We start from the raw sequence: 17219 nt of genomic DNA on the forward strand, positions 1-17219 counted from the left end.
CTAATTAACTTTCAATAATTTCATTCAATAAAGTCATTTAGCAACTTGCATTTCATAAATGTTTATACTTTAATTATAAAGCCAGCCTTAGCCAACCCTTAATTTCACTCACCGTTTTATTGAACTTGTATATTATTGAAACTCATTTAAAAATTGACACAAGTGCAGTTTATTTTTTTTACTGCTTCAGTTAAGGACACAAAAAGCATCTTTCTATTTATCATGTGACGTGATACATAAGGACTGAAACAGTTTTGTTACACTCGTTTGTGAAACTAAAATGCACTTCCTTAAACCATTACAATCAAAAGTGGAACTTTTAAACCACACAAGACAGGAACTTACCGTACCGTAGTGACATGCAAGTCATTCTTTCATGAAAAGTGGTCAACAGGAAATAGCCACCCAGAAGAACAATAGAGGTGGTGCTGAACAGATTATGGCACCTATTTTTTAAGATATTATCAACTTAACCTCACCCCTCTGTCTTTCTCTCTCTCTCTCAAACACGGATGCACGTGTGTTCAGGTACGTCCAGTACATGGTGTGTTCCAATGTACTCACATACACTTCTTCTAGACCTTTCTTCTGTTCACATTTATTCACAGAGGCAGAGCAATGTCAAAAGCCCCTGAACGTTTCCAGGAGAACATCAGCAGCAGAGACTATGCATGAATCTATGGCAGGCTGTAAATGCACTGGCACACCAGACCCCAAGCTAAACAAACAGTGACATGATCTTTGGACCCGATGGCCTCCTCAGGTAAATGTCGCTTTTGATGTCACATTAGTGCAATAAAGGCGACAGGTTGTGGCTCTATATGGAAAGTTGAGTGCGTCATGTTGTCCTTTAAGGAGGAAATGTTCAGAAAGAACTAAAGAAGTAAACAATGATTATGCAATCATGTTACCGTAATAAGCAGCCACATTCATAGACATCACAATTTTTTTCTTCCCTCTTGGACCGATTTAAGGACATTAGTCATGAAATAATAACAGAAGATGCAGAATTACCACCCTGAAATAGTTCTCATTCTGAAAATAAAACATGAATGGGAAGTTACAGACTTTGAACACCTTCCTATGTACCTGAACAACTGCAACCTTCTCATTCCATCATTTCGTTATTCAAAAGACTAATGTTTAGTCAATCATTTTACCAGTTCATTTAAAAGATTAATATTGATAGATAAGATCCTTTCAAGGTACATTTTCTTTCAAGTGATTTATGATGCTAAGTCCAGTGATGCTTGTATGCTAAAGGTATGCAAACCTGCAAACCTATTCAAGACAAAAACACATGAAAGACAACTGCTGAGAGGAGCAATTTTGAAAATGATTCAGGAATTCTAAGGTCACAATGACCTATAGACTTGAGGAACGCAAGCCGACCGTGCTGGGAACACCAAGTAAAAACAATATCGTCATCAAAGAGCAGTCAGGAGCATGTGACTGACAAGGAAACTCATTGATTTTCAGGTTCAATGAGAGCAAGAGTAAAATTATCTGCAGCATCAACATAAGGTGTTTATGAGCACAAAAGAAGAAGATGGGTGGCAGGATCTTGGGACTACAGTGACATAAGGAGAAACGCTGATCTATAAAAACTAACAGCACTCAACACCTGTTATAGCATGAATGCCACCTAGCTGCTGGCTACATTCTTAAATATTTAGTGCATCAGTGGTCAGAGGGATGTTGCATTTGCATTGACATTGGATGTCCCGGCAAACACTGGGATGGTGCAGCTCATTTTTCTGCATGTTCCAACTGAAGGAATCAGCGAACCACTACTGGTTCGACACTCAGGATAAATACTCTAGTGCTTTCTCATGGTCAAGTTCAACATGTGTTTAAGCACTGAAAGTGTGAAACCATCAAGAATAAAAATTCATGCGCATAAGAATGGGAAACGGAGTGATAAATACAAGATCCAATAACCAGAAAACTCATGTTTTTGTTGAAGTAATTTTGATGTGTAATTCTAATGTTATCATTAACATTACTCGTCACCATTAGAGAATACATAAAAATTCACAAATCAAGCTCTGGAATACATCAAAATATACAGTGCATGCAATATTAGACATTTTATGAAGATATATGCTTCACATATAAAAATACATATAAACACATTTTTGCACTGCTTGTCACAAAATATATACAATGTATTAAGGATCTTTTTCTTTTTACATCCTCACTCTGCTGTCCTGCACCCCTGCACCACTTGAAGAAGAGACTGGGCGAGACTGTGCTACTACACATAATAGTAAGTTTGAATGAGTTCTTAAATTTTTAACTAAAATATTAAGGCCACAATGATGATGATGGAAGCAGACAAACTGAAATGTCATCCACTGCACTACTTGGGACTGCCTCTCCTATCAGTCTGACTATATTAGCCTGTTGTCTTTCTAGCTCTTTAGACTAACATATGCAAACTTACATGTAAGTCCATAACATTTCACACAACAATATAAATAATACATACCGCATAAACTATCAGGAGACATTCTTGTCAATAAACATTCCTAACAATATCAGTAATGTCAATAACAATATTTCCCTTAATCAGAAAAGTTCAGAAATGATACTTCAAAGAACCTCTTATGATTGCTGATCGGATCAAAGTCTTTGTTCTTATAAATGGACTCGGTTTTATCTTGAGCAGACCACCTGAAAAACAGAAACGCACATACCCAAGAAACAGGAAGACAGGGGGGGAAATTAAAAGCATCTTCCATCCATCCATCCATCCATCCATTCATGCATCCATCCATAATGTATACACTGTAATGTATACTTGTACAGGGCCTAGAGCCTATGTCAGGAATCATTGAGCTCAAGGCAGGGGAACATTCCGGATGAGATGCCAGTTCACTGAAAATTAAAAGAATTGTGAACATTATCTTTACAGCTTACGGAATTACTTTTGCTTAAAGACATATGTTCCTTCAAAATCATCGTTACTTCCATCTACCCAACCCCAAAAGCTAGTTTACTTAAGGCTATAGAGACTGAGCCAGTGGGCTTGTAACACATGGTCAATGATATAAAAACTGTCTGGTTAATAAATATAGACACTCATGTCCTGGCAATCCAAATTCTTTGTGTTGTTGTAATTTACATACCTTATAAATAACATATCCACATTACATTCATGTATTATATGCGTGTATAGGTTTTTCTCTTGCTTATAGTTGCATGGAAACTCAGTGTAAGAATGATGTGCAGAACATGCATCACACTCATGAGGATGAGGAATGTGGCCTTTAAGGTTACTCTCATGGAGAATGATTAAAAACTGTATGCATTTTGGGGAGGTGAGAGGCTCCGTGGGTAAGGACTCTGTGCCTATGACTGTAAAGTCACTAGCTGAAATCCGTGGTTGGCAGAGTGACGTTACTACTGGGCCCTTGAGCAAGGCCCTTAGCCCCAATTGCTCCCAGGACATCGACTGACCCCGCCCTCTGACCCCTATTTATACAGTGTCTGCTAGATTTAAAAATAAGCGTGATGTAACACCAGCTACTGGAAAACGGGGGCCATGTTGATATCATAGGCTCTGACAAACACCCCAGATAGGTGTGTGTTTGTGTGAGAGACTTAGGAGGAGAAGATGCAGTTCCCTACAAACCAGGGAACTGTTACAGGGGCCATGACTCTAATGGCGCTTTTCCACTGGCACACTGGAACTGACCCGAGCCGTGCTGCAAAGAGAGACTAATTACAGCGCAGTTCCAGCTAGCTTCGGTTTTCCACTGCAAAAGGGTCAGCTTGGTAAAGGTGTTGCTGGGTTTGGAGTGCGACAGTGACGTAAAACCGAAGAGCCGCACATATACTGTCCACACGGTGTACATCATGATTTTTTTTGTTGTTTACTGCTTGCTAATTTTCAGTAGTATGTCTATGAGAATTGCTGTGTTATGCTATCAACAAAAGCTAACAAAATTAGCATTCACCTGTGTAAGTTTTCTTTAGGAATCCATTTCATTCAGCTGTTCTATAGTACTTTTTAAAGTTGGAGGTTGGAAATGTATTTATAATTTATTAGTTATCAGGAATGCATTAATACACTGCAATATGCGACACAAATAAATAATATATAAAATATGCTGTTTTTTTCCTTCAGAAAATCCATGCCTATCAACGCAGATCAGTGGTATCTCCGTGCTTTCAACCCATCGGAGGTGCTGACGCAACTAGCCGGGTTTGGTCACGCTAAGCAGGGCCATGTCAGCACAGGTATGGCTCAGGTATGGCTCACATACTTTGCAATCGAACACCATCAGTTCGAGGACAGATCGGGTACGGCTCGGTTCCTGGTGGCAGTGGAAAAGTGCCATAAAGTTCATGTCAGCTTTCACTCTGAGCTTCCGCGTTGTTTCTTCAGAAAGAGTGAAAAATGAGAATAAGGCAAATATGGCCAGGTGGGAGGAGCTTTTACCCATAATCCCTTCCCTTCTTAGACAAGCTGAGACCAGCAGGGGGGGTGTGGGGCAAAGTCCTGTCATTCATCGTGTACCAGCCCAGATGTGGTGCCTAAGTACCCTCCACCTTCCTTCTTCATCTGCCTTCCTCAGCTGAGCGTGTCTCCGCCTTGAGCCTGACAAACTCTTTGGCCACCTCATCATTGGATCGCTGGGAGAGGATCCGCAGAACCGTCAGGCCCGTCTCGTCCGTCTGTATCCGACAGCCCAGGGGGCACCAGCAGACGCAGCTGCGTCTGTCAGCCACATCCCGCAGCTGTATGACAGCAATGCCCACGACCCGGTCTGCCCGACCAAAGCAGTAGTCCTTCACGCACACCTGCAACTCGTAACAGTCCAAACGTACTTCATTTCCCAGAGTGCTACGGGGAAGAAGAGGCAGACAGTTTAAAATTAGAAGTGCTGCTTTTACTGTTCGCCGGCATGCAAGTTACTTCATGTCTGTATTGGACTGAAACGTTATGAATATCTGTAGGTGCATGGAGTTTAAACTTTGCTTGAAGCAAGGGTGTAGCCATTTGTGCAGGTTTGTGGGACTGCACTCACAAGAAAAAGGACTCATTATACTTTGGTGACCAGCTGTTGTTCTTGGACTTGGTTGTGAACTTGCGTTTCCTCTCACTGATATGGGGGCCTATAATTGTCACGTCCACAAAGGGCCGGAACATTCCAGTGGTCTGCCACTTCAGGTCATTCACTGCGAGAACTAGAGGGGAGGGAAGGCAACACCTCAGCAAAAGCAGCAGACAAGGAGGACTCAAACTTTTCTGTCTGTTCTCTGAAGATTAAACAATCCAGTAAAACAACTTGATTGTTCTCTCGTTATTTTGTAACATTTGAGTAATCATGATTATGAGTCAGTAATCTTAGGCTAGGTAACCTCCCTGTTTGAGTTTACCTTTCACTGTGACCTTTTGTTCCTTGGGACCAGTAGCAATATCCACCTGCATGGACAGCTCACCAACTGCCCGCTCCACCCCTGGCCCTGCCCAAATATAAGTGTGACAGGTGTTTAACTCCCAGCTGAAGTGTCTTGTTGGAGACAAGAATTTTAACTAGCTCACAATAAAGATCAGCCATATAAGACTATAAATGCCTTCGTATGATGAAAACTACATTCACGTACCTAAATTAATACCAGTTCTGAGCCCAGCAGAAAATCATCTACAAGTGAATTTTAGCAAACCGAAACCATATATACTTTATCTCTAAAACTTATCGTCTCAAAATTACATGAAAACCCAAAAGCCATATTGTATACAGAAAAATGAAATATTACATTTTTTATAGTGTCCAGACATTATTCCATGCATACAGTCATGCACTAGCGATTGCTCAGGACATACCCGGGTCAGGCCATACTTTCTCATTGACTGTAATCCTGATGCCCATTCCATTATGTACTGGTGAAGAAGGGGAAAATAGAAAATTAATTAATTACAAAGTGGTAAATTCCTTCACTAGCGTATTTGTGATACTTTATTCATCCCTGTGGGGAAACTGTATTTTGCTTGCTCTCCATGAGACACCTACAGAAATATACTGTGAAAGCAAGTTTGGGAGTCACAGAGAGGAGTCGACCAAGTGTTCAGTGCTTGGAGCTCACGGAGCAGGGTCGACCCACGTTCAGTGCTTGGGGCTCACGGAGCAGGGTCGACCCATGTTCAGTGCTTGGGGCTCACGGAGCAGGGTCGACCCGTGTTCAGTGCTTGGGGGGTCACGGAGCAGGGTCGACCTGTGTTCAGTGCCCCTGGGGCAATTGAAGCTAAGGGCCCAGTGGTGGCATAACTCCGCATGCCATGGGATTGGGACTGGCGACCTTAATGGTCAGAGTTCTGATTGGCAGAGCCGCAAACCACTAGTTACTAATTTAATGAATCAAAAAAAACTGAAGAGTTTTCTGTTAGTGTGTGTGCTGTTAGGTGCTATTTTATTTATTAAGCTGTATTTGAGATGTCTTACCCTGGGTGTGTTGTGTGGTAACAAAGGTTTGGATCAGAGTGTCCGTTGGCTGTGTGTAGAGGGACAGGGCATAGCGCAAGGAGGACAGCTCAGTACTCTTCTCCAGGAAGGCCTTCTTCAACCCATTTCCACCCGCATGGAAATATTGCTGGAGGACAAAGGCAGATGCTCAGTTATAAATTTCTGTGTTAACTCATCCAGCATCCTATAATGGGCCATTATGACCAGATTCCTCACCTTGATGGTCTCAAGTGTGACATCCATTACAGCACACTGTTTCGAGGACAGCGTTTTGGCTTCAGTTGAACCCTTCAAAGGAAACAAAGGGAATGCTATTCTTCTCATTTTATATCCTAGAATGTGCTGAAAGAATAGGATTCTATGTAGATGTTTGGCTGTTCTTCGACAGTCTGTTGGTACTACCACCTTCAACTTCAGTCTGTTTTCCTTCCATCAGCACTAGTCCCACCAATCGCTGTACTGTACATCCATGCTATTGTATGAAAGTTTCTGACATTCTGAAAGAACTTAATTTCTCTGAATATGTGAAACTATGTGAGAGAAACTAACAACTAATCAAGCTTAAAACAGAACAGATTAAATGTATATAATTGAGGGCAACCAAACTTACAAAACCTATTGAAAACAGTACTTCACATAATGTCACTTTTTCACAAGACAGTCAGTCATACAGAAGGCAGTTTGCATGCTTATGCAACAGCAACACAGGTAGCGCACCTTCAGCTTTGAGAACTGTCCAAGCTCCTTGGCAGCACTGAGGATCTGAGCACCCTACACAAATCAGAACCACAGAGCCATGAGTTTCATCCATTTTCCAACCTACTTATCCTACTGGGTTGTGGGGGGTCCAGAAGCAATGAGCATGAGTGTGCCATTGCAGGGCATACTCACACACACCATTCACTCATACATGCACACCTGAGGGTAACTCCTCAGCATGTCTTTGGACTTTTGGGGGAAACTGGAGTACCTGGAAGAAACCCCATGATGACACAGGGAGAACATGCAAACTCCACACACGTGACCCAGGTGGAGACTTGAACCCAGGTCCCAGAGGTGTGAGGCAACAGTGCTAACCACTGCACCACCATTCCGCCCCCACCATAGCTATTCATTTATTAGATAAGAATAGTGCAAGACTACAAATAGACACTAGATGGAGACATGCACCAACTTCTAACTGAATTGATATGCCTGGCCTGCAGGAGCACTATGAACTCAAACAATTGCCTTTGTGTCTTCAAATGGCAGGTAGCTGAGGCAGTATAACGCAGAAGGCGAACAGGGGGAACTGCAGAGAAGGGAGAAGGGAAGTGGAGACTCACGAAGCTGTCGTTGCTCTGTGGCAGCACAATAATCTTCTCCAGACCGATCACGACAGTCCTCCAAAGGTCTTTCAGGACTCTCTTCAGCACGGTTTTGTCACACTCAGCAGCAAACACCATGAGGCTGAGCACCAGAGACATACACGTTAGAGACATTGGAAATGGAACACAGGTGCACATGCACATATCAAAGAAACCTCCCCAATTCACAGTTAGAATAATTATGAGTGCATTAAAACAGCAGGAGGCAGATTACACAGTCAAGATGAAGAGTTGAGGTAAAGACAAAAAAAAACGTTAATTTGACAATATGCAAAAATAACAATAAAATAAAGCAGTAAATTCAAATAAAGCCCTTTATGATAACTTCAGCAGCCATGGCATTCACTTGCTATCCAGGAACTCCATGAGGGGTCGCAGTATGTGGTCAGAGTCGGCCTCCACCATGCTGGAGACATTAGCGGGACCCTTCACTTGATACAACAGCTCTGCCATCTGTCTTATACACCCATTGATCCGGCTCTGGAAACTGGTGGAGAGGACACAATGTCTTAATACTTCTACTTATGCAAAGACCTACTTAGGTAAGACCTGAAAAAACACTGTCATTGACAGTCATAGGAAGGTACAGGCATTGTGTGGGACTGACCAAAACCTACATAGTGTTCAAACCTATAATATGCAATATGTTTGATGGTGTGCAGGAGGAGTTTTGAGATAAGGTAGTAATTCAACAATGCAACGTTTGCACCATTTCAACGTTTACATTCTCACCAGCACAGACCCCTAGTGATCTATTTGCACATTATAATATCACATTGCATGTGATATTATAATATATATATATATATATATATATATATACAGTATGTGTGTGTGTGTGTTGCTTTTATTGTTCCCATGTCAATACTGTATTGTACCTATGTCAATTTTCATCTGAATTTACACAAACCTTTGTACTTATTGCCTTGTCTTCTATTTATTCTCTGTCTGTTTATATTCTAGTTCTTAATTGTCTATTGTCATGGTGTTTCCAGCTGAAGCAAGCTGTGCCAACACAAATGTCCACTGTCCTTGGTCATGTGGCAATAAAGATTCTGATTCATGGGAGGGAACAAATACTCACCTGTTGACAAATATAATGCTCAGGTCATCCAGAACATTGCTCAACTTCACCTGCAGATCGGTCAGCAAGTTACTAGCCTCTGGGTCCAACTGTTAACACACAAAAGGGTATGCATAGGGAAGACAAAAGACAGAAAGGAGGTGCGATTATTTGGAAGGTCTTTCTAGTCACATTACCATAAAAAAATGGTTGCTTAATTTAGTTAAATGAATTAAACAATTCAAGGACAGTCAAATTGAGTAGGGTGACATAATCTATGTCAGGGAGGACACTTTGAGCAAGGACAGAATTTGTAAACAACCATTTCAATTCAATCAAGAACCTGGAATTCACTTAAAGCACGGAGTTCTTGCTATGTGCATAATCATTATGTACAGTATGTGTATTCACTGATGGAGACTTCTAAGCACTTATGTAAGTAGCTCTGGCTAAGAATGTCTACTAAATGCTTCAAATGTAAATGTCACCAATGTTAATTGAAAACAGATGGGTAAATCTTTCATCAGTTAACATGGTAGTTTACCTAGCTCAAGGTGTCCAGCCTGACATGCTGAAATAGGGCTTAATGGTTGTGCTACTGCACCGTCGTTTTCTGCATGCGTTCCTTATCTAGTTTACTTGTTCAATGACTTATTAAATGATTGATTTAGTTATGTATTAAATATTTCTTATAGCTGGGGATGCAATGAAACAATTCAATGGCAGCTGAATATGGTGACAAGGTAATGCTTTCACTTGCTATTCTCTCCACAGTCTGATAACACACTTGGACCGGACTCAAGAACCACACAGCATCCCAAGGGCAAACTTTTTGTTCGCCTGACAAATAAGCAGACAGCATAAGCCGAATCCTGTTTTGTCATGTCAATCCTTCCCCCAACAACTTTTATTGATTAAATAGAAGGAAATCAGTGAACTGGAAACTAATTCCCATGTAAAATAACTACATCATGTTACCATGTCTGTTGACAATACCAGTTTAAATGTTTCAATAAAACAGTGATTACACTACCATTTATTTTTATAAGCAGGATGTGAAAACAAAAGCAAGAAATGGTAAATGAACGGGGCTAATAAAGCTGCAACCTTAATGAACCAAATGCTAAATCCACACATGCATAACACTTCAGACCATACCATAAATGTATTAACATAGGTGAGTAATGTGAAAGTATCAGAATATTGTATAAGGTAAGAAGAATCTGCCCTTCATAAAATATCAACTTAAATGACGTTTTGCACTACTTGCATTTATTCAAACGATATTATGAATAAAATACTGGCCAACTTTTGATCGATAAAATGCGCTTAAGGACACTTTAAACCTTTGAAATAATAACTGAACTATTCCTCGTAGTGTACTCTATACCATCCATATATAGTACTCTATACCATCCAGATATAGTACTCTATACCATATAGATAGTAATTAGCAGATAGAACGCAAAATCCAAAAAACTTAACCTCAGCCATATAACTCAGAACCTTATTTCTGTTTTGATCTTTAAAAAGAAAACAAGCAGAAAAGAAACTAAAAACACGATAGATTGTTATGTGATAGATTGGTCTAGATAGGCTATAGACTGTGTACACTGCTCATTGTACTGCAATCAGCAGCCACCGTCTCCCATGGCAACAGGTCTTTATCTTCTCCAAGATGAATCCAGTTAAAGAGGTACAAGCAACACAAATGCAACAAAACTGAAAACATAATTCAGATATAATAAATAAGTAAAATTATGGAAAAAAAGACAAATATGAATAGAATTTCAAGTCATATACTGTTGGAGCCCAGCAAGAAATGTACATGTTGAATATATGTAGATTTTATACATTTCTGATAAAGGCAAATATATAACTACAGTATGATCTGGCCCAAAATGACCCTAAAAGGGCAAATTGCAACACCTCTGCCTAGCAGCAATCAGGGAATGCATTATAGGAAAGGATGAGTTTTACAACCATCTGAATATATCAGATCATTACGGGTATTTAGAGGGTTGGGGCAGGGAGACCTTGTCAGAGAATGAGAGACAACAACCTCATGTCAAACTCACCTGATTCTCTGCTTCATCTGACTGTAAAGAGGGCACATTAAGAAAGGAAAGTAAAAAGGGGGAACAAGAAGCAAATGTATAGAAAATACTGAGAAATATCAAACACTAATTTAATTATTTAATATTTAACAAAACACAATACGGAGAAAGTATTAAACATCATTTGAAACATATTTTATCAGCACTGATGTCAAATAAAATGAAAAAGTCAACTTTAAGAGCCGTTGTAAAACAAATGTCATGCTGACCAGAAATGCCAGGCTCCTCGCAGTGAGATAAAGTGCACCTCTCTGTACATAAATCTCTTACTGCAGAAATACTGAGCAATGGGAAAAACCTCATCAAGCCCATTTGATGCACATGAAAATATCTACTGCTCGTTTTACCATCTATTTTCCATAATTTCTTATGCAGTACAGGGTGAGCCTAGAGTTTATCCCAGGCAGCACAGTGCAGGGGAGAACTATGTATCATTTAGACAGTCTAATTAGCTTAACCACAGGTTTTTGGATTGTGGAAGAACAGCAGAGTACCCAGAGAACATCTACGTGGACACATTAAAAGACAGAGCAGGGACAGAATTTGATCTCCCAAACCTGGGGAGGTGAGGATACCCACTACTGTGTAAGAGACCGGAGGTCCAAGCGCACATTCAAGGTCCAAGTGGCAAGTGCAGAAACAGGTTTAATGAGTCACAACAGGGAATGACAAGCAGCGAATCGGCACCCAGAAGTCAGGGTCAAAACACACAAGCCAATTTTAAAACTGACCCAGAATAAGACTCCAAGTCCAAAAGAATTCAGAAAGCCCAAGTCAATCAGAAGCACAGTGAGTCAAGAGATCAGTAATGAACTGCCTCAGTATCTCACAAAGAGCCGGAGGGGATTGCTGATTAGAAGAAGGTGTTACAGTGACAGTCCCCTCAACCCCCTCGGTGACGAGACACCACAATGGTGTGGATGGAGTAAGCTGGTTCAACACCAACAACTCCCGGTGGAGGAGGCTTATTGGGAACCGCCGGCAGATTCATCAGGCTAAAAAAGCAGCTCTTTGGGAGGATCCCTGGAAGGTGGGTGAGAGCTGCTACCTGGGAGGTGACAGCAGCTGGTAAGCAACACGATTTAATATACATGCTTGTAAAGGGACCAATATATTTAGGACTCGGTTCAAGTGATGTAGGCAGAGCTGAATATCCTGTGCCAAGAGCCATCATCTCTGTCCAGGATGGAACAACATAGCGCGGCATTCTGGAAACCCTGACAGCCTTCTGGACTTGAACATATCTGTTCACTCTCCCAAGACCATTCGTCTACGACTGGTACATCACCATATTTCATTTCCCAGGGGATAAGGCCGTAAGGAATAAAGAAATTGCCATGGTGCCCCCTAGTGGTGATTAATGCAGTCTTCCATTTGCCTCCTCCTCAATCAAAAATAAGATTATATTTACTGCTTATGTCCAGCTTAATAAAAAAGATGGTTGCTTTTCAAATTTTTGAAAACAAAGGGAGTGAGCATCTGAATCTGACAGTGACATTCAAAGCTCTATAGGGATACAGGCCACCATCCGTCTTCATAAAGAAGAAACTGAGCCACCATCTCACCCGCTTTATGGCCATCAGCAATCTTGCTTTTTCTGCATACGTAGATACATGGAGGCAATAATACAAAATGCCTTTTCCCTTCTGTATAAACATGCAGGGATTATGTGAACTAGGCTTCCAGTTTATCTCCGGTTTTACAAACAGAAAACAGAAAAAAAAAAATCAAGGGGGATCTAATTTATTAAGTACTTTATATTGTGCAGCCAACAGCCTTCATAAGCCTTTTTTGCTATTTATACTCGAGCTATAGTTTCTAAACCAAAAAACTGCCTACTCATTATATTCTCAATTCAGAATGATCATTATACTCCGAGATATGACACGCCTGTACATTCAGACACAACTCAAATCCCACACACACTCAAGGCTGCATACAAGACATATAAAAACCAGACTGCATATATAGAAGTTGATTTCCAGTTCAGTTTTGTCCTAAAGCATCAGAAAACAAAGATACCAAAGGTCATATTGAAAAATTTTCCTTTAGAAAGAGAACAGAATCAGTTAATTTAATTGGCTTGCAGAATCACAAACTCTAGTTATGCTAATCTTCTTAAGTACTTCTAAATACCTTAATTATTTCTGGAGATATTTTTGTAAGATTTGCGAGATGTAGTGGAGTGGGGGCTGAGAGAGTTAACATTTCACAGACCTGTTTGGTTCATCGATGTCTATTATTAGCAAAGGTCTTTCTGCACATCTTTGGGTTGATGTAATTCTCTCATGCAGAGGATTTTTACCTGGCCTGTCACCCCATAAGAACAGTGTTTTCTATGTAATTAACAACTCTCACTAACCGCCAGAATTGCCATCTGACAGTGACTTAATAAAGAAATAGATGGAAGGTAAAAAAAATCAAAACTTCATTCCATAAGTTGATCTTTTTCTTAATTGTAAAAAGCAATTAAAAGTAATTTCATATCCTTGATTATACATGCATGAAAAACCACAAATCCCACCTGCTTGACTCTGACTTTCTTTATAGTCTGTTAAGAATGAAAAAATAATCTATGGATTTATCCTTAGTTCATATCAAAGAAGAGGTTTAATGGTCAAGAAAATGTATTGTGTAATTTGCGAATAACAGGCCATGAAAGTGGCAACTGAAAGTTTAATTACTGCTTACTATCAACTTCAGGAAGAGGGAAGAATGAAAGATGGGGGTAATAGCTTAGGGTGATGAGATAATTAAAATAAATAAATTAAAAAACATGAAGTGTGGCTTCTAACTGATACAGCTACACTACATAGCTAATCATAGCTAGTCCTGTAGACAAAGGAATAAGAGACACACACCTGTTCCTTTTGAGCCTTGAGGGTCTAAAGAAGGCAGAGTGAAAGAAAGATCCTTGTTAGATTAGAGCTAAGCTACATAAATATAACAGTGAAATTCTATCTGAATAAATGAAACCAAGAAACCAGAAGTTTCTAATTTTCTAATGTAAGATCTGGTGTTTCTACAGGTGCAGGGAAGGAGTGTCAATTCAGGACTAAAGGGCAGCACAGCTAACAAACACACACGACAAAAAAATCTGAAATCTGAAACACACCTTCTCTGCTTCACCGTCCACTGACTGAGCAGAGCAAAAAAGAATTAAAAAAAAAAAAAAAAACTTAAGTTTTGGATTTGTGCCAATTGCAGTGGGGAGAAGACAAGTCCTTCACAACGAAATGTAGCTAAGCAATCGTAGAATTTTAATATGAGTAGGTAATATTATTTAATATTAAAAAAAAATTAAAAATATTAATAAAAAAACAATAATAACTGCTGAGGACTACGCCCTGGAATTCCACTCACTAGTGGCTGAAAGTGGCTGGAATGCAACTGTTCTATTTACTATGTATCACCATGGGCTATGGCTAACTCTGCAGTCAGGGGCTACCAGACATGTTCGGAATCAGAGCTTCCATAGGTGCTTCATAAGGAATTTCAGCTCAGTAGCTACCCACCGAATGCCATGACTCACAGGCATGCTAAGGCACCATCTTAGGGTGACCCAGCTGCCTTACACCATTTGAAGAATTTGTTCTAATCAATGATTTTTTTTTACATTAATCTCATTCCTTCGTAGTGGAGTTCAATAGCAGCTGTAACAGGGATTATTCTATAATTCAGGATCCTAGCCACCCCAGCTACAAACTCTGTACCCCTCAGCAGTCTGTTGGGAGATTTCACATCATCAGAATGCTGACAGATTCAAGAACAGATTCTTTCCCGAAGCCAACTGAAATTCCAACATTCGCTTTTCTTGTAACGGTCATATACGTGGCACATGCACTTCATAGATGATACTGCAATTCATCACGAATCATTCAGTTTTGCACAATGTGTTTAGTCCTGCATGATCTTGAATTGTTTTACACCATCCGTATTATTTTGTCTTTTTTGTCTTTAGTAACTGAGAAAGGCCAAAAGAGTAAGTATTTGAAAGCACCTGTTGCACATGGGCAATGAAGAAGCTTGAACCTTGAAGGAGGTGGTCTTTGAGATAAAGGTAAGACTTTCTAACTGGTAACAGACACCCCCTAGTTCTCCCATTGCAATTTTTTTCAAACAAAATATTTTCAACTAAGATATTATGAAGTAAGTAACTGTGTACTATCAGTCCTCAAGCTAGCTTTGAAAGTGTGGAGGCACTGGGTAGAGGGAGTGGTACTGTACCTCTCTTTAGTCCTCAACAAATAATAAAATTTAAAGTCTAAATGACTCAACTAAGCGTAAGTTTGAACATAGCTTATGGTGGACATAAACAGCCCCTGTGTTTGAGTTAAAAAACTACTAAAAAATAATCAATTGCAGCACGCAAATAGTTTCAGCGTAACAATGTAATGTCAATTTTACACCTCTATATCATTAGGTATGAGGTCCATCAATTACAAAACAAGTTTAAAAGTGGTGAGAATGGCACAAATGTAACTAATGTACACTATATGGACAAAAGTATTGGGACACCTGACCATTACACCTACAGGAACTTTTATGGCATCCCATTCTAAACCCAAAGGCATCGATGTTGGTCCCCCCTTTAACAGCTGCCATTCTTCTGGGAAGGTTTTCTACAAGATTTTGGAGTGTGTCTGTGGGAATGTTTCCCCATTCGTCCAGAAGAGCATTTGTAAGGTCAAGCACTGATGGTGGATGTGAAGGCTTGGCTCACAATCTAGTTTTAGTTCATCCCAAAGGTGTCTGATGGGGTGGAGGTCAGGGCTGTATGCAGGCCAGTCAAGTTCTTCCACACCAAACTCACTCAACTGCTTTGGACCTTCACTGGAACTAAGGGACCTAGCCCAACCCCTGAAAAACAACCCAATACCATTATCTCTCCTCCACCAACCTTTACAGTTAGCATAATGCAGTCAGGCAGGTAAAGATCTCCTGTCATCCACCAAACCCAAACTCGTCCATAAGACGGCCAGACAGAGAAGAGTGATTCGTCACTCCAAAGAACACATTTCCACTGCTCCAGAGTCCAGTGGCCGTGTGCTTTACACCACCCCATCCCATGCTTTTGTACTTGGTGATGTGAGGTTTGCATGCAGCTGCTCAGCCATGGAAGCCCATTCCATGAAGCTCCCAGCGCACATTTTTATGCTAGAGTTAATAATAGTCACTGCATCATATTTATCGCTTTCTATAGCCTACTTATATAGTCACAGTTTTTCATTTTACATTCCATCTACCAATAAACTGTGAAAGGGATTTTATTGTTGCTACTTTTCTTGCGTTTCAAACTGCCTTTCCAAAGTGATGGGTGTGGGGTGCAGTGACATTCCAGACTGATGGGCCATTGACAGTATGCAAACTACTACAGGTGTGAGGACACCTATCTCATCAATATTCATTCTGAAGACCACTGACTTTGAGAAAAAGAGTGTCACTCTAAAGTGCTAACACTTTAGTAATCAAACCACATAAAATTTCAGAATGTCACTTTCACCTATGTGTAGCCAACCCCTGTGTCTATAATTCAGAGCTGAAAAGTCTTACCTAGAAATGTCTATAATGTGATTTTTTACAATTTCTCAGCATGTCTGAAAATAGGTTTTTGAAAAGTATAATAAAAATAGAATAATAACATTCTAAGTGGTCTCAGATTATTAGCGCTGAGTTTGTGCTGAATAAAAGCAAATGTAACACTTTGGGATAAATGTTTTTTAGATAGGTGAAATATTTTAAAATGTCAAGGCATGTCAGACTCCCCCGAAAGTGGAAAAGAGGCCTCAGACCCCAGGGGGACAGAGGAAGTTTGTAACTCTGCAGTTACTGAGTCAGCAGAGCGTTGGTGACTTTTGCGCACTACAGGTATGCGCCTCAGCACTCGGTGACCCTGCTCTGTTACTTATGTGGCTGAGTTTCAGCTCCTAAACACTTTCACTTTGCAATAATACCATTTACAGTTGACCGTGGAATATCTATCAGCGAAGAAATTTCACGAATTGACTTATTCCAAAGGTGGCATCCTATGATAGCACCACTCTTGAAATCACTGAGCTCTTCCGAATGTCCCATTCTTTCACAGATGTTTGTAAACCTGACTGCATGGCTTGTTGCTTGATTTTATACACCTGCAGACATTGAGTTTGAATGAAATGCCTGAATTCAATGATTGGGGTGTCCCAATACTTTTGTCCAT

At 40.2% G+C, this 17219-nt stretch overlaps 1 protein-coding gene across 5 annotated transcripts in view; it reads right to left on the bottom strand.

The window, feature by feature from the left end:
- Window positions 1–1966: 1966 nt before the first annotated feature.
- Window positions 1967–17219, bottom strand: part of LOC111850305 (protein unc-13 homolog B-like) — a 51202-nt gene continuing 35949 nt past the window's right edge. For 4 of the 5 annotated variants that reach the window (XM_072708858.1, XM_023824048.2, XM_072708857.1 and 1 more), the window contains 10 exons: window positions 8925–9013; window positions 8187–8327; window positions 7799–7922; window positions 7191–7244; window positions 6690–6761; window positions 6453–6600; window positions 5837–5893; window positions 5389–5475; window positions 5037–5196; window positions 1967–4852 (listed from right to left, as the gene is read on the bottom strand). In XM_072708858.1, the coding sequence (XP_072564959.1) occupies window positions 4567–4852; window positions 5037–5196; window positions 5389–5475; window positions 5837–5893; window positions 6453–6600; window positions 6690–6761; window positions 7191–7244; window positions 7799–7922; window positions 8187–8327; window positions 8925–9013 (1218 nt within the window). In that variant the 3' untranslated portion in view covers window positions 1967–4566. Of the gene's footprint in view, window positions 4853–5036; window positions 5197–5388; window positions 5476–5836; window positions 5894–6452; window positions 6601–6689; window positions 6762–7190; window positions 7245–7798; window positions 7923–8186; window positions 8328–8924; window positions 9014–10981; window positions 11003–17219 lie in introns of all 5 variants that reach the window. The other variant, XM_072708855.1, reaches the window with a different exon arrangement.

The sequence above is a fragment of the Paramormyrops kingsleyae genome, chromosome 2 (assembly GCF_048594095.1).
Source record: "Paramormyrops kingsleyae isolate MSU_618 chromosome 2, PKINGS_0.4, whole genome shotgun sequence".
Classification (NCBI taxonomy): domain Eukaryota; kingdom Metazoa; phylum Chordata; class Actinopteri; order Osteoglossiformes; family Mormyridae; genus Paramormyrops; species Paramormyrops kingsleyae.